The sequence below is a fragment of the Rhyacophila brunnea genome, unplaced genomic scaffold (genome assembly GCF_057557595.1).
Source record: "Rhyacophila brunnea isolate RB1 unplaced genomic scaffold, BYU_Rbru_1.0 scaffold_7, whole genome shotgun sequence".
NCBI classification, from domain to species: Eukaryota; Metazoa; Arthropoda; class Insecta; order Trichoptera; family Rhyacophilidae; genus Rhyacophila; species Rhyacophila brunnea.
In genome coordinates this window covers 46,627,816-46,647,373 of record NW_028233339.1, presented here as the reverse complement: position 1 = coordinate 46,647,373, position 19,558 = coordinate 46,627,816, and the positions used below count along the sequence as shown (strand labels likewise).

The 19,558-nt window shown below is 32.3% G+C and overlaps 1 protein-coding gene across 1 annotated transcript in view; it reads left to right on the top strand.

Moving 5' to 3' along the window:
- The window catches only part of LOC147064981 (uncharacterized), a 32,125-nt gene that overhangs the window by 9,734 nt on the left and 2,833 nt on the right, over positions 1-19,558 (top strand). Inside the window, exons 2-6 of the mRNA XM_085958381.1 lie at positions 4,205-4,267; positions 12,262-12,439; positions 14,021-14,139; positions 15,036-15,119; positions 15,653-15,963. Coding sequence (XP_085814507.1) covers positions 4,205-4,267; positions 12,262-12,439; positions 14,021-14,139; positions 15,036-15,119; positions 15,653-15,963 — 755 coding nt within the window. The remainder of the gene's footprint in view (positions 1-4,204; positions 4,268-12,261; positions 12,440-14,020; positions 14,140-15,035; positions 15,120-15,652; positions 15,964-19,558) is intronic.

Below are 19,558 nucleotides of genomic sequence, written 5' to 3'. Positions count from 1 at the left end.
ATTGTATCACCGCGCAATTTCCTGATTTAAAAAAATGTTTAAAACAATATATTAGATCTGGAGGTATTTCAATCTCAGTAGTAAATTAAATTTTTTAACCGCACTTATTATAAAAAAAAATATTGTTTATTACTTGTGTGGCGACATATTTTTGTATATTATCATTACCACATCTTTATTTCTATAATAATAAAAGTAAATATTGAAATTATTATGCTTTTCATTTAGTTTTTCTGTATTATGTACCGAATCTATACTCATTTTGTAATATTTAGGTATTGACTATGACCAGGAAGCGGTGGTTTTCCTCCCGTCTAGCTTCCTCAAATTGACCATTGCATTGTATTAGTGAAATTAGTCCGACCGATGGTACGAATTCAATAAAACAAAAATTACAAACCAATGGTGAAATTATTATCAAATGTCCACAAAATATATATTTTTTGTATTACCAGCAGTGCTTGTCATGTTATAACATATAATTCAAATTATTTTAATAGAAATCGTTCACGGCTCATTTTTAGATTTTGTGGATTACAACCTTTTTTCTCACATCTCTATATAATATTATGACTATACTACATATTTTACATTAAAATAATAACAATTTTGAATGCCTAAATATTGGTCAGAACTATATAGGAATACTGATATTATTTTAATCACATCTGGCGATCCTGTATAATCTGCAAAACCAGAGCTACAAACCGCACCGCCGCATGGAGCCGACCACTATATTTTATCTTTCGGAATCAGTCTTTCTGGATTAAATAATATACATCCGCAAATCGGTCCACTGTTTTTAACTGTGCTGCAAAAATTAAGTAACTACAATGTTCATTAAAAATTCAACAAGTTGATTTAGATTTAGTCCATTCTCACTACATTAAACATTAATACTACTTACTATACAATTCTTCAAGCATTGTTACAGACAGATCCCAAAGAATGATGGTTGATTTTTTTAAATTTTTGTATTTTAAAAATACCTTTAACAAATTATACATTCTTTTTTAAATCGTTTTAAATTTATATTGTTTGCATAGTAAATTCTTTTTATGAATAACTGTTTAAAATGCTCTTTGTAATAATTGTGATTATTGTCTGGCTTTGAAATCCAATATATCTTACAAGGCCTAACATATATTTTACATACCCTCAGTTAAATAATCTAATATTTAAATGTGACATCCTTATCTCCGGTTTTATTTAAAAAATATATATATCGGAATGCCGTTGGTTACAGTTGAATATCAGCTGTTATCTGGAAATATGTACGATAATGTAAGTATTCATTTGTAATCTTAAATGGCATTGACATTACAATGTGTTTGATATAGTTTAATCGCTTCAGCCCTCCTATGACAGGAAACACGCCGACGCGTCGCTTACAATATGTCTGTTTGGTTCTCGACTATTTTCTATGTGTGTTCAACTTGTAATCGATACTCAAAAACTCTCATGAGACAAAAATATCGCAACAATTTGTCTTTTATGAGTTTTAGGTCACGTAAATAACCAATCTAATGGATCTTAATGCTATGTTTTATCCATTTCCTTGTATAACATGTCATAGATTTTTACTCAAGCGACGACTAATGCAATAATGGCTTTCGAAATATGAGTTAACGGAAGAATTTTTAGGATATGGATAAAATGTCGAGGAATCTTATTCTTTGTTTGGAAACGAAATTACGTTCTCTGCTTCAGTTAGTTGTACGGGGGAAGATAATATGAGGCAAAATAATACTAAGGAATACACTTTTCTTAGCTGAAGAATCTGCATCAGCGGTTCGACGAAAGCGGTCACTTTTCAGAGCCGCAATGCACAGGGCGATAGTCAACCTTCGTTTAGAAGACATACATAAAGAAGAAAAGACTCATACATATATGAAATACAAGAGATTTTTTCAAATGCAACCAACAAATTGGCTTCAGACACTTTCATGTATTATTTTGTGCACATTTTCAAATTCAATACGGTTTGTTGTTATTTTGATAATTTACTAGAAAATATTTAAAATGCGATAACATGACATGGTAGCATGGGTAGTTGACTATAACAAAAATTAATATACCAGTCGTTGAGTCACAAAAGCTGCTCTGGTAACAATTTCTACTTAGATAAATCGTAATAAATGGTCATACCTACGATCTCAATATTTATAATTTTATATTCTCATATTTACTGACATAAAAAATATTGATGATAAATACTCCCAATTCGCAAAGAAATATCATGTAATTTACAATTTCAATGATGAGGTTTTAAAAAAACGCGTTTTGCGTCTCGACTAAATCAAGAATACTATAAAGACTTCGGTGATAGGTACATTTTATATTCAATTGACAGAAAATGTTATGAACTTGACATGAGATTGAATATGGCCCTTTTGATTGGCACTGTGGTGTCAGGGTTCAAGATCTTAAGTCCCAATTTCAATTTTGCTTTCAACATTATATTATTGTACTTCCCAATAATATGAATAGTTTTTTTTTATGTAATACAAAAAAAAAGTTTCTCAACAACAGCAAAATATTTGTGTTTAAGTACCACAAAGGAAAAATAGAACAATAGAATAGATTAATAGTCATATCTTTATTGACAGATAAAGATAGAGCACAATAACAGATAAGAAAATATCACTGTCAGCAGAAATTCAATTTTTAAATAATACATTTTGAATGTTAAAAGATGTATGAAAAATCAATTTTCAATCAATATTCGTGTACATTTAATGATCTCGGCCTGTCTAAAGAAGATATTCTTATGATTCTATTGGCATATTTTATGTAAAACTGCCATTATTTCAGATAGTGTCTTTTACCTGAACACCTATGATACACAACTATAACAATCTTACAAATTTCATAACTCAAAGTGTATAATCTTTTCTACCAAATTTTGTATCCACAATATTGTCCAACTTGTCTATTGTTCAATTATCTCCGGTTAATGCTACGTTAATACTACGCTACTTAAGTACAATCAATTTTTTACTAAAATGGTGACTATTTTATAAAACAAGCATTTCCCGAGAGTCGTTGTTACCCATTGGAGCGTCCCGCTGGGTCTATGCTGTAGATGTAAACACATTCTGTAGCCGTGGGATTCCAACGCGCAACCCTTAGATTAAAAGTGAGGGAAAATTTTATTCACATTACCATCCCGAGAAGAACCAAATTTTGCATTTTACAATTCGAGGAAACATTTCCGGTGAAGTGAAGTTGTGGCTCAAAAATCTCAGATCGGTATAAACTCAGGACTAAATTTGTGTTCAGACTGCTCGAACGCGGCGAACAGGGAAAAGATTGCCAAACTCGTTCCAGCGATGTGCATAAGTTTTAAAATTCAATTTCCCACTAACGTCATAATTGATGTTATCCAATATAATATAATAACCAATGACTTATTGAAACTAACTGCAGGATACCGCAAACTTTATCTTTAGGATATAAATGTGTTTTTATTTGTCTCTAAGTATTACATAGGTAAATAGTTGTATTTATGCATCAGTACGTAAACTGAGTTAACTTGTTGATTATAATATTATCAACCACAATGAATTGAACATAATATTACTATTTTACATGATTTACATTAATTATTTAACAAATGTATTGTGATTATTTTTGACAATTAATATTATTTAATTACATTACCCAATCATTTTGAGGTGGTCATATTATTAAATGATTGTATTAAATGTCAATTATTATCTGTATCACAAATAAATTTAATTAACCAACAGGTCTATATTCGATAATTAATTATTTATGGTAATATGATGCTTTAGCAATTTATTAATAAAAATAATTAATGTGCACTGGAATATGAAAAAAACTTTCAATTTAGAATGGCACATTGTGACCCCATAATTATAATGTCAATAATGTACATATTGTTCTAAATATATTCAAAATATAATTTTGACAGATGATTGAAACTATTTTGTTTCAGAATTTTTATTCATAACAAAATGTGTGACAAATTATATGAGTTGAACCAAAGAGTGCATTTTATATGGGCATCGCAGGTTATAAATATATTTTTAATATTTATAACTATCAATATTATGTCGGGTATTTTGTAAAACTCCGCTGTTTCGTGTTTCCTTTCATAGTGGCTTAAAGTTTGTAGTTTTTGAAGTACTGTTTTGCTTTTTAAATGTGGCTAAAAGATTAATATTTTCAATCGTTTTAGCTGGAGCTGGAAAAACTCAACACAGCAACGACAGAAATCAACAAATTGGAGTTGGAACTTGATGTAAGTGTTTGAATATACTTATTATGTAGCAATTTAACATTTTTAATGTTTTAACTATAAAATATGATGATCTTTGTGACATTGTACAATGTAGAACACACGGAAAAACTAGAAAGCTTGAGCCATCTTCATCCCTCGGAAAACTTCCCACTGACTCATTTGAGGACATTTCTATGTTTTCACTGAAGTGTGACACTCATCTCAACGTGGTCCATGCTCTGTCTTTAATTTTTTTTGGCAAAACGTATGAGAGAATTGCAATTTTTATATCGATGTGCAAATGCCGCTCTAGATTTTGACATAGAACATTTTTCATAGAAAAATGTCTATTCAAATGTACATACAATTATTAAATAATTTAAATTCGAGGTTGATGTCAGTTTTGACATATTCTACCCCCAAATTGTTAGATGGCATGTCACAAAAGATCTGCTACCTCCGGTTTACCATATATCAGAGCATTTGTTACAAGATGTAAGGTTTTTCTAGATTAATAAAGCCTGTCTAAATCATTATGGATTAAATACTATAGTCATCATCGATCCACTGATCCATGAATAGCTCTTTCCATTCTTCTCGGTCTCTAGTTCGTCGATGGCTGGCTTGCGGTTATATAGGGCCCTTCGGGGTTATCCATTCCCCAACCGTGGATGGATAACCCTGAAGGATAACCCCGTGGATGTCCAGGCCATTTCCATTACACCAGTTTCTTGATCTCTATTACATTGCATACTCTAGTCTTGTTCCTTTTGTGGTCTTTCCACACTGCACTACATTTAAGGTTTCATTTTTCACATGCATACATTGGCACTAGGGATTCTAATCCCGGGATCCCGAGCTATTTTCGATACCTATGAATCCCGGGATTGATAAACATAATCCCGGGATTTCGGGATTGATTTTTTTTATCAATTTTTATGGAAAATAAAATAAAAGCGAGTTTGAATGAAGTTTGATTTATACCCATGTGTAGGTTGCCGATTCATTTTATTTTTTCACATAAATTATTAAAAATAGAAAGATTGGAAAAAAAACAATGCTTCGCACTATTAACAAAGTTATTCCACCATGATATCATACGTTTTACGGCAGTTTCAGATTTGGCTTATTAATTAGATTTATGAAGCGGAAAGGCCATAAGTATGCCATGATTATTTGCTATACTATTTTAAATCTCGCTAATCCATTCAATAAGTCTTTACTATCAGAAACAGCAATCTCCTATTACATTCACATTATTATTTATATTACAATATTATTTACTCCGTTAAACTTGTGTATTTCCAAGATTGAACGTATACAATATTAACAATAAATGTCTTAAATAGTATAAATTATACTAGATTTATTTTTGACCGATTTTATCAATGTTATTTGTAAATATAAAATTTTTATATAAACATTCCCTAATTGGCACTGATAACACACATTGGTGGGGCATTATTTAATTCTTCATGCGACAGCTTTCAAAACAGCCATAAGAAGATCTTTGTTCGTCTATGATTCTGTGCAAAATTTACCAATTCAGAAGCGTTGGTTTGGATTGTCGTTCATTTTTATAATTTATGCATTATGACTAATTTAATATATTCATTTCATTTTCCAACTTTTAGACTTTTCCCTTCATACACAGAATAATTTAAAAATAATTAATTTGTGCTGAATGTCAATCGAAGTGAAAATATTACAATATTGAGTAGAAAAAATCATCAAGTTTTGTAATAAAAATAATACAAACTTGATAACGATACCTCTTCAAACCTGTTCTTTTAAGTGACCAATACTTGATTGCAATTTACATCAGTGGCAACCTTGACCTTCCGACCTTCATTGTCAATAAGATATATGTATACGAGATAATCACGCTACACCGCTCTGAGGGAATGTCTATTATGCAATGAGAAGTGTAATATATTACGTGTGTTCAATGTTTACTTAGCACATTGCATGCAAAACGAGATTGCTCTAATAATTAATAAGTGCTTATTCGACCACATTAAGAAAACACTAGTAACTTAATTTTTTCATCTATGTTGGAACCATATGAAAAAAATGACTCACCACTGTAATATTACTGAAATAATAGCAGTGGTGAAAGGTGGAGGTAGGCTGTTAAGATCTGACATAAATAGTGTACATTAAACTTTGTTACTTAGTCATACGCATTCGTTTTTATTGAACTAAGACTACAATTTACAGATGGTGTTGGCTAGTTTTTAAAAATCAATTAAACCCTGCCCAACCAAACCATAATAGATTTGGTATATTTTGGGCGATCTGACAAAATTGTGCTCACGTTTTTATACACACTTATTTGTTTTCGTTGAATTAGAAATACATATTACACAATTACACATGTTGCTTAATTTTTTTTAATTTCATTAAGCCCTGCCTAACATTGTAATGATATTATTCAATCTATAAAATATTCAAAGTTATGTATGCGTTAATGGCATAATTTTAGATATTTTATAAATAGATGAGTATGTTTTGACTATTATCTATTATGTTTTAGTTTTCGCTGCGTTTCATAATTGAATTTAAAAAACTAACCAACACCATCTGTAAATTGTAGTCTTAGTTCAATAAAAAACAAAAACGTATGACTGACAAAGTTTAGTGTGCACTATTTATGGTGGATCTTAACAGCCTACCTCCACGCTTCGCCACTGAATAATAGTAGGTAACCATGAAAATGTTTCATTCATCGATTATTAGGTACTTAATTACTTTTTTATTCAATACCAAATATATCGTCGTCAAGTGACAAACTGTATTTTTTGTGAAAATGCACTAAATGATTATATTACATCTTACTAACGTTGTGGTTGTCTGGAAAAAAAGGCCCAGCTGGTTTACAGCCTGGATACATACCAACCCATAACTAACTAAGTTTTATGACAACGATATAAGATTTAAGAATGTTCGATTCTTATTAATGATAGGTAATACATTATTTTGGAAAACCTCAGAATTATTCAGTGTGGAATAAAAAAAAAAAATTTTGTTCGCATTGACATCATTAATAACACCTGATGTCATCCATAATCATGTTAGTAATAATAATTATCTTGATTAATTACAAAATCAGGTTGTCCTTACATTGGCGAAGTTTAAAACACCTCGGTTAACAAAGTCGTAAGGATCAATTCACATGACAGACGGATCGGTAGCCTAAACAATAAGAGCACTCATGCTGACAGTGAAAGAAGTTGAATTGAATCCTCATTCAGTCCAATATTTTTTCTAGAAATTTTCTAATTATAGTTTCATTTATCATCGGCAATATAACCCAATGTGAGTTTTCTCTGCCTTTAAGAAACATTTCTCCTTTGTCTACCGCATGGGACCCTCCACTGCCTTGGCCTCATTGACGCTGTATGTCGCTCGTCCCTCCTTTTCTCTTTTCGTCTATTGGGTGATTGGATGTAGTAACGTGAGGGTCCGCTGCATAGCTGCCGAGGAGCCTCACGTTAAACTTGTCAGTCTCTATTCAATCCTTGGGACATGGCCTGCCCCAGCTGTCACGTGTGAGATGATCTGGGATCATTGTATATATTTTTCAATGAACTCCATATTTTTTTGTTTGCCAATCCATATACTTTTAATCTTTACATTTTGATCTTTTTGAATCCCGCAGTTGGGTTTAATTGACAATTGCAATCAATATGTATCCCTTTGAAATAGGTATACTTGCATGAAATTCTGTTAAGTATCTTCACACTATATAGCTTCAAACGAAATTTTGATTTCCTTCTTGACCTTTGACTTCATCTTGGGGTTAGAGTAGATGTAGGTGAAGGGAAGCGTTTCCCGACACATGGAACGCATCGTTATTTTTCAGTTAAAGTAAAGTAAGTAAAGAAAAAACAGACTTTGTAATTGGATATCTCTGCACAGAGTTGGGTTTATTATTAGTGATGCAGGAAAGTCAATAGATAAAACATCACTAAGGCTACACATTGTCTAGGTAGAGACGGTTTGATTAGGTATCTGTATAGATTTAGAATACTGATATCGATGCGGCACAATATTACACTGTTATTAGATATACAGTCGAACTTGGTTATTACGAGGAAGACGGGCTGAATTTGCTTGTTATAAGCATTGCTCGATATAAGCATTACTCGTTATATCGTTATATAACATTTTTCGCGCCACGTTCAATTTAAGCATAGAACATAAAAAATCTGAAAACCATCATAAAAATCCCCGAAACAAGCATGGCATTCATAAACTACAGAAGAAGTTGTTTATTGTAATGAAGTGCTGAGCCGCCGGCGCTGGTAGGTGCCTATTGACTTGCACTTGAAAGCTTGGATTTTTTACTTTTTTAATGTTGGCGGCGAAAACACCAATTAGGTACATAGACACTTATCTAGTGTCGTAAACGTAATCCGATCCGGCGGCATCAGTCTAGTTAACTGCCCGGTCGGATTTTATTGCTTAGGGTCGAAAATGTTGTTTTTAAACGATCGACATACAGTATAACCTCGTTTTTACGTGCCCGGAATTCACGTTTTCCCGGCAATTGCGTGTATTTTTTTCAGTCCCGATGTATTTCAGTACATTTAATACCCGCATTTACGTTTTTGTTTCCCGCGATTTACGTCGGAAATATTCAAAATATGCGAGTTACGCGCACTTGACAATGATTGGGTCGTAACATTAACAGTTTTGCTCGGTATACCTGGGAAGTAGCTCGTTATAAAAATGAATAAATGTATGGAGAAATTCATAAACTAAAATGTCAACGAATGTTTCCCATTACATCCGAGATCTCGCTATTTCCTTGATCGTAATAACCAAGTTCGACTGTATTTACTTAGATTACGGTTGATCTTATGTCACATATCAAGTTGGATAGTCTGTTGTTGTTAAGGTGTAAAAGTGTAAGGCCGCTGTCCGTAGCGGCATGACCCTGCATTTCGGGGTGATTGTACAACAACTGATGAATATTTAAAAATTAATTTCTCGTGTTGCATTTTTGCTCGGCGCCTTTCAAGGTCGCACGTCTTGCTTTCTAAAGTGAAGTGATGGACCGGCTTAAGTACCCCAGGGTGCTTGGCTATTTACGCTTACATTCTTTAATGTTTAATATATATTTTGATATTATATAGATTTTGGGTGATGAATTGGGGCAATTTTGTTTGAGATAATACCTAGGGCACAATAGGTTTGGGGTTACTATCCACATTCAATATTATTATTCTTGTCGGTATGGATTATTACTTAGTCTAATGGTACCTATTTAAAATTTGCAGTGCAGTCCGTTTGATAAAAATTAAGTACTAGAATTGAAAATTTTATTAAAATACATGGTTTATACTTTTTCATCTGGACGATTCAATGCGGTGATGCTCTACCACAATGATAGATTCGTTCTTATCTTTTGGTGGCTGTTTTCTTCAGTTGAAATGCAAATTGCTCTTCCCTTATTACTGCGTGTTACATATGGAGATAATATCGACACCTCCTATGTAAAAGGTGTAACTGCGTTTTTGGCTATGATTGCCTTTTATTAAATAATTTTAAAGATTATAATACAACAATGATAATAAAATAAAAACAAAAATTCAATCAATCAACTAAAAAATTACGATATCAGCATTAAAAATTAACTTTGTGGTGTTATTAAAATTTATTAAAATCGTACTATTAAAAAGTACCATTTTGCAGTTCCGGCCTTATTACGTAGGAGGTGTCTATATGATCTTACTTTTAAATGGCCAATCACCGATTGACACCCTTCAGAAAACCTTAAAAAAGGTTCTCGAATGTGATTTTGAAGGAAAAATAATCAATTGGCAGTTCGTGAGACGCTGGAGAAAAAAGCTCGACAAAGTCTACAAGCAATACATACCAATTATAATTTTTAAGAATAAGTACCCTCAGGCCATATTAATTTTCAATTTGGTAAATTCCATATATTCCAGGTATTATTTTATAATATATATACTTATTGTTATTCCATTCATAACGAAAACAAAATGATAGTCAGCCCCTTTTACATAATCCCAACCGATTATCTGTTTGATAATCGATCAATCAGTGGGCGTATGTATTATGTATGAATACAGTTGAATATAATAATTTGTGTATTGAGGCTGTAGAAATTTCATTTGTTCTCCGTACTGACTTACGTACCGAGTGAGGGGCTTTCAAGAGATATTACGCGATTAAGGCGCATTTCTAAGGCCTCATTGTCTGTAATGTTATATAAGTATACCTTCGACATGATTATTCTTAAGGGTTGGATGTTATTGATTTAGCCCTTGCCGTTTCTTTAAAAGGCATTCTTTTATTTTGCAACAGCCCTGTCTGTAACTGCTGGTCGACTAAATATATTTTGAATTAGTTAAGTATATCACGATGGCTGCGCGGCTTAAGCGTCAGCCTATAGTGTCATGGGTCCCAGGTTCGAATCCTGGGTCTGGTAAGTACACATATTATTTTTCAATTTGTGTATGAGTCAGTATAGACCTAATAGGTTGAGCAGGTGGCTGACATCCATTTCTCGTGAAAACAAAATCTGTTAATACAATCCACTCTGTGGAGGCCCATATGATCTTATTAGGATCGGACATGGTCGAATAATAATAATTGTCTACTGGTCATTGAATGATCCTGAGAACGTAATTTTAAAAGGAAACATTATTGACAAATTCTTTTAGAAAATAAAAATGTCATATAAATCATATATATCTAATCAAGCTTCAGAGGGTTACAATGAAATTTAAAAAAACTGACATTATGAATTATTTATTATTTCCTGTACACATTTGTAAGAACTTATCAAATTACATTTTGATGATAAATATAATCATAAAAAATAATTATTTGTAAACTGAACCTGATCTCATTTTATAACAGATTTTATTTAGTTGCAGTTTATCTTTGATTTAAAAAATATTTACATATTATTCTTTTAGTTTTGATTACTTAATTAAAATATTTTTAACTGTAATGTGTTAAATTTTGTCTAGCATTTTTAGCATAAATTTTAAGGAAAAAATAACAATGAAAAATTTGACTCGGCCAGAAATTAAATCTGGTATTCTGTAATCTCTAGACAGACATTTTACTGCTAGAGTGCAATGGCCGAACATTAAACAGTACATATTATACCACAATCCGGGCCCCTTGGGTAGTAGTTTCTAAACTCAATGGTAATCTGTTGGTCCTGGATACTGATGCCCCATAGCTCTGATACCCTCAGCCCATAGAAGCATCCTCTTTGGATTATAGGAGTTTCACATAAAACTGACATGCACATTGTACAATGTTCTTAAACGCACCCAATACTCGTTCCGTTGACCTTAGATGGGCTGTAGATTTTTCTTTGTATTTTATCAACACCGTATGACGCTAAATACAATTGGAGTGCTGAGACTTAAGAAAGTACAAGTAACATAAATAAGTAAAAAATGAGTTCAGAGCACTTTTTACATTACACATCTATGTATGCGCGAAAATGGATGCAAGCATTTAATTGCTTTGTATAAAAACTTATAAGCATGTTTTTCCTAGCCTGACTTGTTCTCCGTCTTGTTTAGGCATTATGTAATATTATTATTTATTTTTTTACCATGTCCGATTCTAAGGGCCACCACAGAGTGGAGGTTGTATTAACAAATTTTACAAGAAATGTATTAATAGTTATTGTAAACCTATTAGGTCCATACTCTGTGTCCAAACACATGTCATTTAAAAAAAATGAATTTTACCAGGCCCGTTATTCGAACCTGGGACCCATGACATTATAAGCTGACACATTACCGCTTGGCCATCATTGACATAATTTGGTCATTTTTTTTTAGAATAGAATGAATCATTTGAGAAAAAGACCTCATTTACATTAATTTTTGAAAGAGTTATTACAATGGCATATTATAATTTGTATTCGATTTACTCAATCTCGTTTACTGGCGCACTTATATTCATTCAATTCTCAGCACCTCAATAATCTAATTATAAATTTTATGATAAAACAGGAATCGAACACGACATTTCGCATGCTGCTAAATGAAGCCACCAGACGTCTGAAAGCTCTCTCTCAACGGCTGGGATCCAGCGTAGACAAGGCGAGGCCATACCATGAAGCCGCGACTGCCGCCCAGACAGCACGTGCCGCTTGTCAACGAGCCGCCGTAGCGTACCAACGGGCCAGTGGTAAGCATTGTATACATATTTCTCAGGTTTTATTGTATCAAAACTGTATATAAGACTTTACTGGGAATGCTTGTTAACAACTCACCCATTGGGTCCTTGCTCTGAATCAAATATACATTAAAAAAAAAAAATGTAATTTTTACCTTATGGGCGGGCAGGGCGCTCTATCAACTACACTACTATGTATACATCGATAAATTTCATCGATAAATATTAATACCTGTTTGACCTATTCATTCTAGTCCCTAAGGTGTTCAAAAGTTAATTTCTATTTCGTCTAATTACTTTTTTATGTAAATTAACTTATTTCTATCAATGCTAAAATGCTATATTAAAAAATATGTATGTAGTATTATTATGTCTTTCCATTATTATATAATTGAAATTTTAATTATTTATCTTAAACCTGCACTCGATTACCTTCATGCTCCAAAGCAATCCCATAATTCAGTACTTCTCAAACTGGGGGGCCCGGCCCCCCAGGGTGCCGTGGAGCTCCTCCTAGGGAGCCGCGAAATATTTCAGTATTTGAAAAAACAAAAATCATAGCATGTTCACTGGACGATACCTGATACAAATCAGTTAAAATCTCGAGGTTGAATTGTTACACGATCACAATACAATATCCGATATGGATAAGAATTGTAGAACTTAGTAATGAACTTCGCCTCTTTCATCATGACCAAATATCAGATCTTTTTTCCCAATTTTGTAATGAAAATTGGATGTGTTTTGCTTCATATTTGGCGAATTTGAATTGAATCTTTCTCTTTAGGGAAAAGAAATCAACATTTTAATTTTGAATATCAAACATCAAGCTTTCTAAAAAAACTTTCTTCGTGGTCAAATTGTATTAATCAATGACGAACTGACATGTTTTCATGCTTGAATGAAATATCACTCTCGAAGTGTTATACTTGATCACATTGTCGAATCACAACGATTTTACACATATATTTCCCAAACTTAAATGAATACCAAAAGTACAATTGCATAAGAAAACCATTTGCTAAATCCTTAAAATATGATCATATTATGTGGGCAGCTCAAGATGAATTGGTTGATATTGGATCGGAAAATTGCAGAATTTTGGATAAGGTGACAGCGAGAATATCCGTCAAATCGCAAAAGCGGCATTGTTAATCATATTTTTTGTCACAACATACCTACCTGTACGATACAGCATTTTCATCATTACTGGTAATAAAAAATAAACACAGGTCGAGTCTTTCAACGGAGACTATGAAGCAAACTCTGCAAATTATCATTTCAAACATTGTACCGGATATTGATTTATTATGTAAAAATATCCAATCACCCCCCTCTCATTAAATTGTTTTTGTAGGCTGTAGCTATAATAAATTTAAAGTTAATTTGCTTTACAGCAAATAAATGAAATGTTCTATTATTTTTAATAAAAATGTACCTATACTAATAATTAATGTTAAATAAAGTACCTACTGTTGATCACTAAAGACTAAACTTTTTGGGCAGGCCTTGGATTTATTTTTTCTGATTTCGGGGGCCGTGGTATGAAAAAGTTTGAGAAGCACTGCATAATTGACATTTGTTCAATTTCAGAAATCCACGCGGCTGCCAAAGAGACTGTAGCCTTGGCGGAGCAGCGCTTCATGAGCAACCAGCACGAGTGGCAGTTCGATAACGCCTGGCAGGAAATGCTCAATCATGCCACAATTAAGGTAAATGTTGTCCAACACCGAACCCTACACACGAGTGGTATTGTTTATTATCTAATCATTAAACGTATTTATGTCACTTATCATCTACAACTGGGGTCGGTACACTGCTGGATGCAGGTTGCTCGCTCTCAACTCTTCACTGCAGAATGAATAATAGATGAGATTTGAAAATCTCACATTCTTTCTTGATGCGGTTACAAGTTATAATATATTAAAAAATAATACTTATAACTCAAGAATAAACCTACGATAACGATTCAGCTTTTATTTATGAAAATCATCAAGCTCATTAAATTAGCTGCAAACCATTTCGCATATCAGCTTCATTTGTAGCCAACTTCACATACATGCTCAGATATGTATTTATTTACCAAGGTTTTATCGAGATAAAGAAGTTTTTTTTTTTATAAAATCATAGAATTTATTTTTTTAACTTTTGTACAGAACAGGACTAGAATCCATTGAATGACGACCACCATGCTTTACCTGTGATAACTGTGTCACTAAATTTCAAAACCTGCTATAAACCTTTTTTGGAATAATTAAGAACCTATATATATCACAATGGATTCATTTTTAAAATCTCTACACGAAAATTTTATCGCCTCTTTCAAAATCCGCTATGATTGACTGTCATTTATGAAACAAAATTAATGCGTCTATCAATTCCTACTTAAACACACAGAGAGTTTTTAATGATTTTCTCAAAATAATGAAGAAGTGTTATATGTAGCTGGTTTTGAAATTTAGCGACACAACTATAAGTTAATTTCATCTTTATTAGAAATGGGATGGATGGCTTAATTGATTAAGCACGTTGGCCGGAATACATTCTCAGATCTTGTGACTTAAAAATCATTCATTTCTTTAAATAACATTTATGACAATTTTTATAGGTTATGGATGCGGAAACTCAGAAGGCAGAGAGTGGAAGAGAGCACCAGAAAAGAGCGCTTGTATTTAACACAGCTGAGACCAAGGTATGTTTGACGTTTATTCACCAAAATACATTTCCTTCTAGAGGAATAATAATTTTCATTATAAAATCATTCAAACATAGTAAAATTTTTTTCCTTTATAATTCCATAGTTAGGTACCTAAGTATTGAATTGCTTAAGACTATATTTCAGCTAAGGCATGGTCTAAAAAGATCGTGACTACGCGACGCGCAGATTGCAAATGACGCGTGCCAAACAAAACATATTTTGTTATAAAAATTCAAAATGCGTCCATTTAATGTTATGTTTATTGTTATATTAGTAATAATAATATATCCATTGACATGTTTTCTTTTTCGAGTAAATGCGTAACGTTTTTTAGTCATCTTTACACGATTTAAGAATATATTCCTCCGACCTCATCACAAAACAAATTGACGTGCTCACAGCTCGACTATCGCTCTCTGATTGGCAACGAGTGTGAAATTTCATCCCACCTATTGTTGAAAATTATTTGCCGTTTCACTGATGTATGCTCTTAATACTTGATTATTTTTTTAAATTCACATTTCCAGTTACAACAATTGGATGACCAGCTGAAGAGACATGTGATAAAGTCGCGGCCGTACTTTGAAGAGAAGCAACTGTGTCAGGAGCAACTGGCGACGCAGAAGACCCGCATCGAAACTCTGCAGAGCACCATCTCCAAGGCCAAGTTCCGCTACTCTCAGTCGCTGAGGACCCTGGAGGCTATATCCGAAGAGATCCACATGAAGAGGAAGGACATGTACGGAGACGCCGTTGGGGAGTGCCCGGTGGGGCCTAGGGAGCCAGGCGTCGGGGCTGAGAGAGACAACTTTACCGACTTCTCTCTGGAACTTGAAAGGTCAGTCCTGTTAATTCTTCAGTAATACATCCATACCATCAAAGTAAAATACTATTAAAAAATATGTTATATTAAATCACCAAGCGCAAGGGTAGGCTGAGCTGAGCGAAGGGTAGGATACACCCAGAGGTAGGCTGTTAAGATTCGACATAAATAGTGCACACTAAACTTTGTCAGTCATACTTATTTATTTTCATTGAACTAAGAATACAATTTGCAGATGGTAATGGTTAGTTTTTAAAATTGAATTAAACCCTGCCTAAACCAACCTATCATAGTAGAGGTAGAGTATACGTTTTATAACCTTGCACTTTTTTGCACTCTTTACTACACTGATACGCCTCTTTGCCTGATTACATCGCATAAAATTGGATCAAATGATATTCACTTGTATTAATATATGTAGTAATAAATAAAAAAAATATTTTTAGAATAGTATATTACATCATTTTCATCCTAGAGCCGGGGGGCGAAGTTATAAATCATATACTCTAGGCTTTGGAGATCCGACAAAAATAGTGTACACTTTTTCAGTCATATTAAATTGATTTCATTGAATTAAGAGCACAAATTGCAGATATTATTCGTTAGTTTTTTTAAAATTCATGTTACAAAATCATATTTGTATATCTAAAATTCTGCATGATTTAATGGCATAGTTTTTGACTATTATCTATGGTTTACGCAGGGTTTAATTGGATAATAAACGATAATAGTTTAAGTATGCTATGGGCAATCCGACAAAATAGTGTACACTTTTTCAGTCATATTTAATTGATTTCATTGAATTGAGAGCACAAATTGCAGATATTATTCGTTAGTTTTTTTAAAATTCATGTTACAAAATCATATTTGTATATCTAAAATTCTGCATGATTTAATGGCATAGTTTTTGACTATTATCTATGGTTTACGCAGGGTTTAATTGGATAATAAACGATAATAGTTTAAGTATGCTATGGGCAATCCGACAAAATAGTGTACACTTTTTCAGTCATATTTAATTGATTTCATTGAATTGAGAGCACAAATTGCAGATATTATTCGTTAGTTTTTTTAAAATTCATGTTACAAAATCATATTTGTATATCTAAAATTCTGCATGATTTAATGGCATAGTTTTTGACTATTATCTATGGTTTACGCAGGGTTTAATTGGATAATAAACGATAATAGTTTAAGTATGCTATGGGCAATCCGACAAAATAGTGTACACTTTTTCAGTCATATTTAATTGATTTCATTGAATTGAGAGCACAAATTGCAGATATTATTCGTTAGTTTTTTTAAAATTCATGTTACAAAATCATATTTGTATATCTAAAATTCTGCATGATTTAATGGCATAGTTTTTGACTATTATCTATGGTTTACGCAGGGTTTAATTGGATAATAAACGATAATAGTTTAAGTATGCTATGGGCAATCCGACAAAATAGTGTACACTTTTTCAGTCATATTTAATTGATTTCATTGAATTGAGAGCACAAATTGCAGATATTATTCGTTAGTTTTTTTAAAATTCATGTTACAAAATCATATTTGTATATCTAAAATTCTGCATGATTTAATGGCATAGTTTTTGACTATTATCTATGGTTTACGCAGGGTTTAATTGGATAATAAACGATAATAGTTTAAGTATGCTATGGGCAATCCGACAAAATAGTGTACACTTTTTCAGTCATATTTAATTGATTTCATTGAATTGAGAGCACAAATTGCAGATATTATTCGTTAGTTTTTTTAAAATTCATGTTACAAAATCATATTTGTATATCTAAAATTCTGCATGATTTAATGGCATAGTTTTTGACTATTATCTATGGTTTACGCAGGGTTTAATTGGATAATAAACGATAATAGTTTAAGTATGCTATGGGCAATCCGACAAAATAGTGTACACTTTTTCAGTCATATTTAATTGATTTCATTGAATTGAGAGCACAAATTGCAGATATTATTCGTTAGTTTTTTTAAAATTCATGTTACAAAATCATATTTGTATATCTAAAATTCTGCATGATTTAATGGCATAGTTTTTGACTATTATCTATGGTTTACGCAGGGTTTAATTGGATAATAAACGATAATAGTTTAAGTATGCTATGGGCAATCCGACAAAATAGTGTACACTTTTTCAGTCATATTTAATTGATTTCATTGAATTGAGAGCACAAATTGCAGATATTATTCGTTAGTTTTTTTAAAATTCATGTTACAAAATCATATTTGTATATCTAAAATTCTGCATGATTTAATGGCATAGTTTTTGACTATTATCTATGGTTTACGCAGGGTTTAATTGGATAATAAACGATAATAGTTTAAGTATGCTATGGGCAATCCGACAAAATAGTGTACACTTTTTCAGTCATATTTAATTGATTTCATTGAATTGAGAGCACAAATTGCAGATATTATTCGTTAGTTTTTTTAAAATTCATGTTACAAAATCATATTTGTATATCTAAAATTCTGCATGATTTAATGGCATAGTTTTTGACTATTATCTATGGTTTACGCAGGGTTTAATTGGATAATAAACGATAATAGTTTAAGTATGCTATGGGCAATCCGACAAAATAGTGTACACTTTTTCAGTCATACTTATGTGTTTTTATCGAATTAAGAATACATATTCCAGTGGGTCTATTCTATGCTTATCGACCGCTAAAGTGATAAAGTGAAAAATATTATCAAACTTAGGGTAGGTTTGTATCAAAATATTAGCACTTATTGTAACAATTACACGAAGCCGGTTTTTATTGTTGCAATAAGTGCTATATTTTAACAGCACCTATCTTGCTGCTGTTAAAATATCACACTTATTGCAACAATAAAAACCGGCTTCGTGCAATTGTTACAATAAGTGCTAATATTTTGATACAAACCTACCCTAAGTTTGATACTATTTATCAATTTAGTGTTCGATAAGTATAGAATAGACCCACAGATGGTGTCAATTATTTTTTTTAAATCCATTAAATCCTGCCTAACCCAACCACAATCAATAAAAAATATTTAATAGATAAATGAATATTTTTTGACTATTACTATCTACCATGGCTTGGATTAGGCAGTTATTTTTTAAAACTAACAGATATTATCTACACATTGTAGTCTTAGTTCAATGACAAAAAAAACGTTTGACTGACAAAGTTAAGTATGCACTATTTGTGTTGGATCTTAATAGCCTACCTCCACCCTTCACCACTGATATCACCCTAGGGACAGACATGTATTAATTATCAACTAATGTCCATTAGACTGACCCATTTAATTAATTATATATTCCCCAGTGATTAATTAGTTCTTGAACTAAATAATTACTATTTACATGGTATGTACTTTGTTTTACCTACAATGAGTATGCAGCGCTAGACTGCTTGTCGCTGAAACTTTGGGTGCGGCTTCGAATCCCGCGTCTGATAAATATCACAGAGTTGTTTTTTAAATGAGCCCAGGACCCATTGGGTTGGCCAGACTGTGTGTTACTATATCCTCTTGAGAGGCCTATATTATGCTCCGTTTAGAACAGAAAATGGAGATTACCTTTTCATAGTATTCAATTCACTATTTTTTGTCATAAATT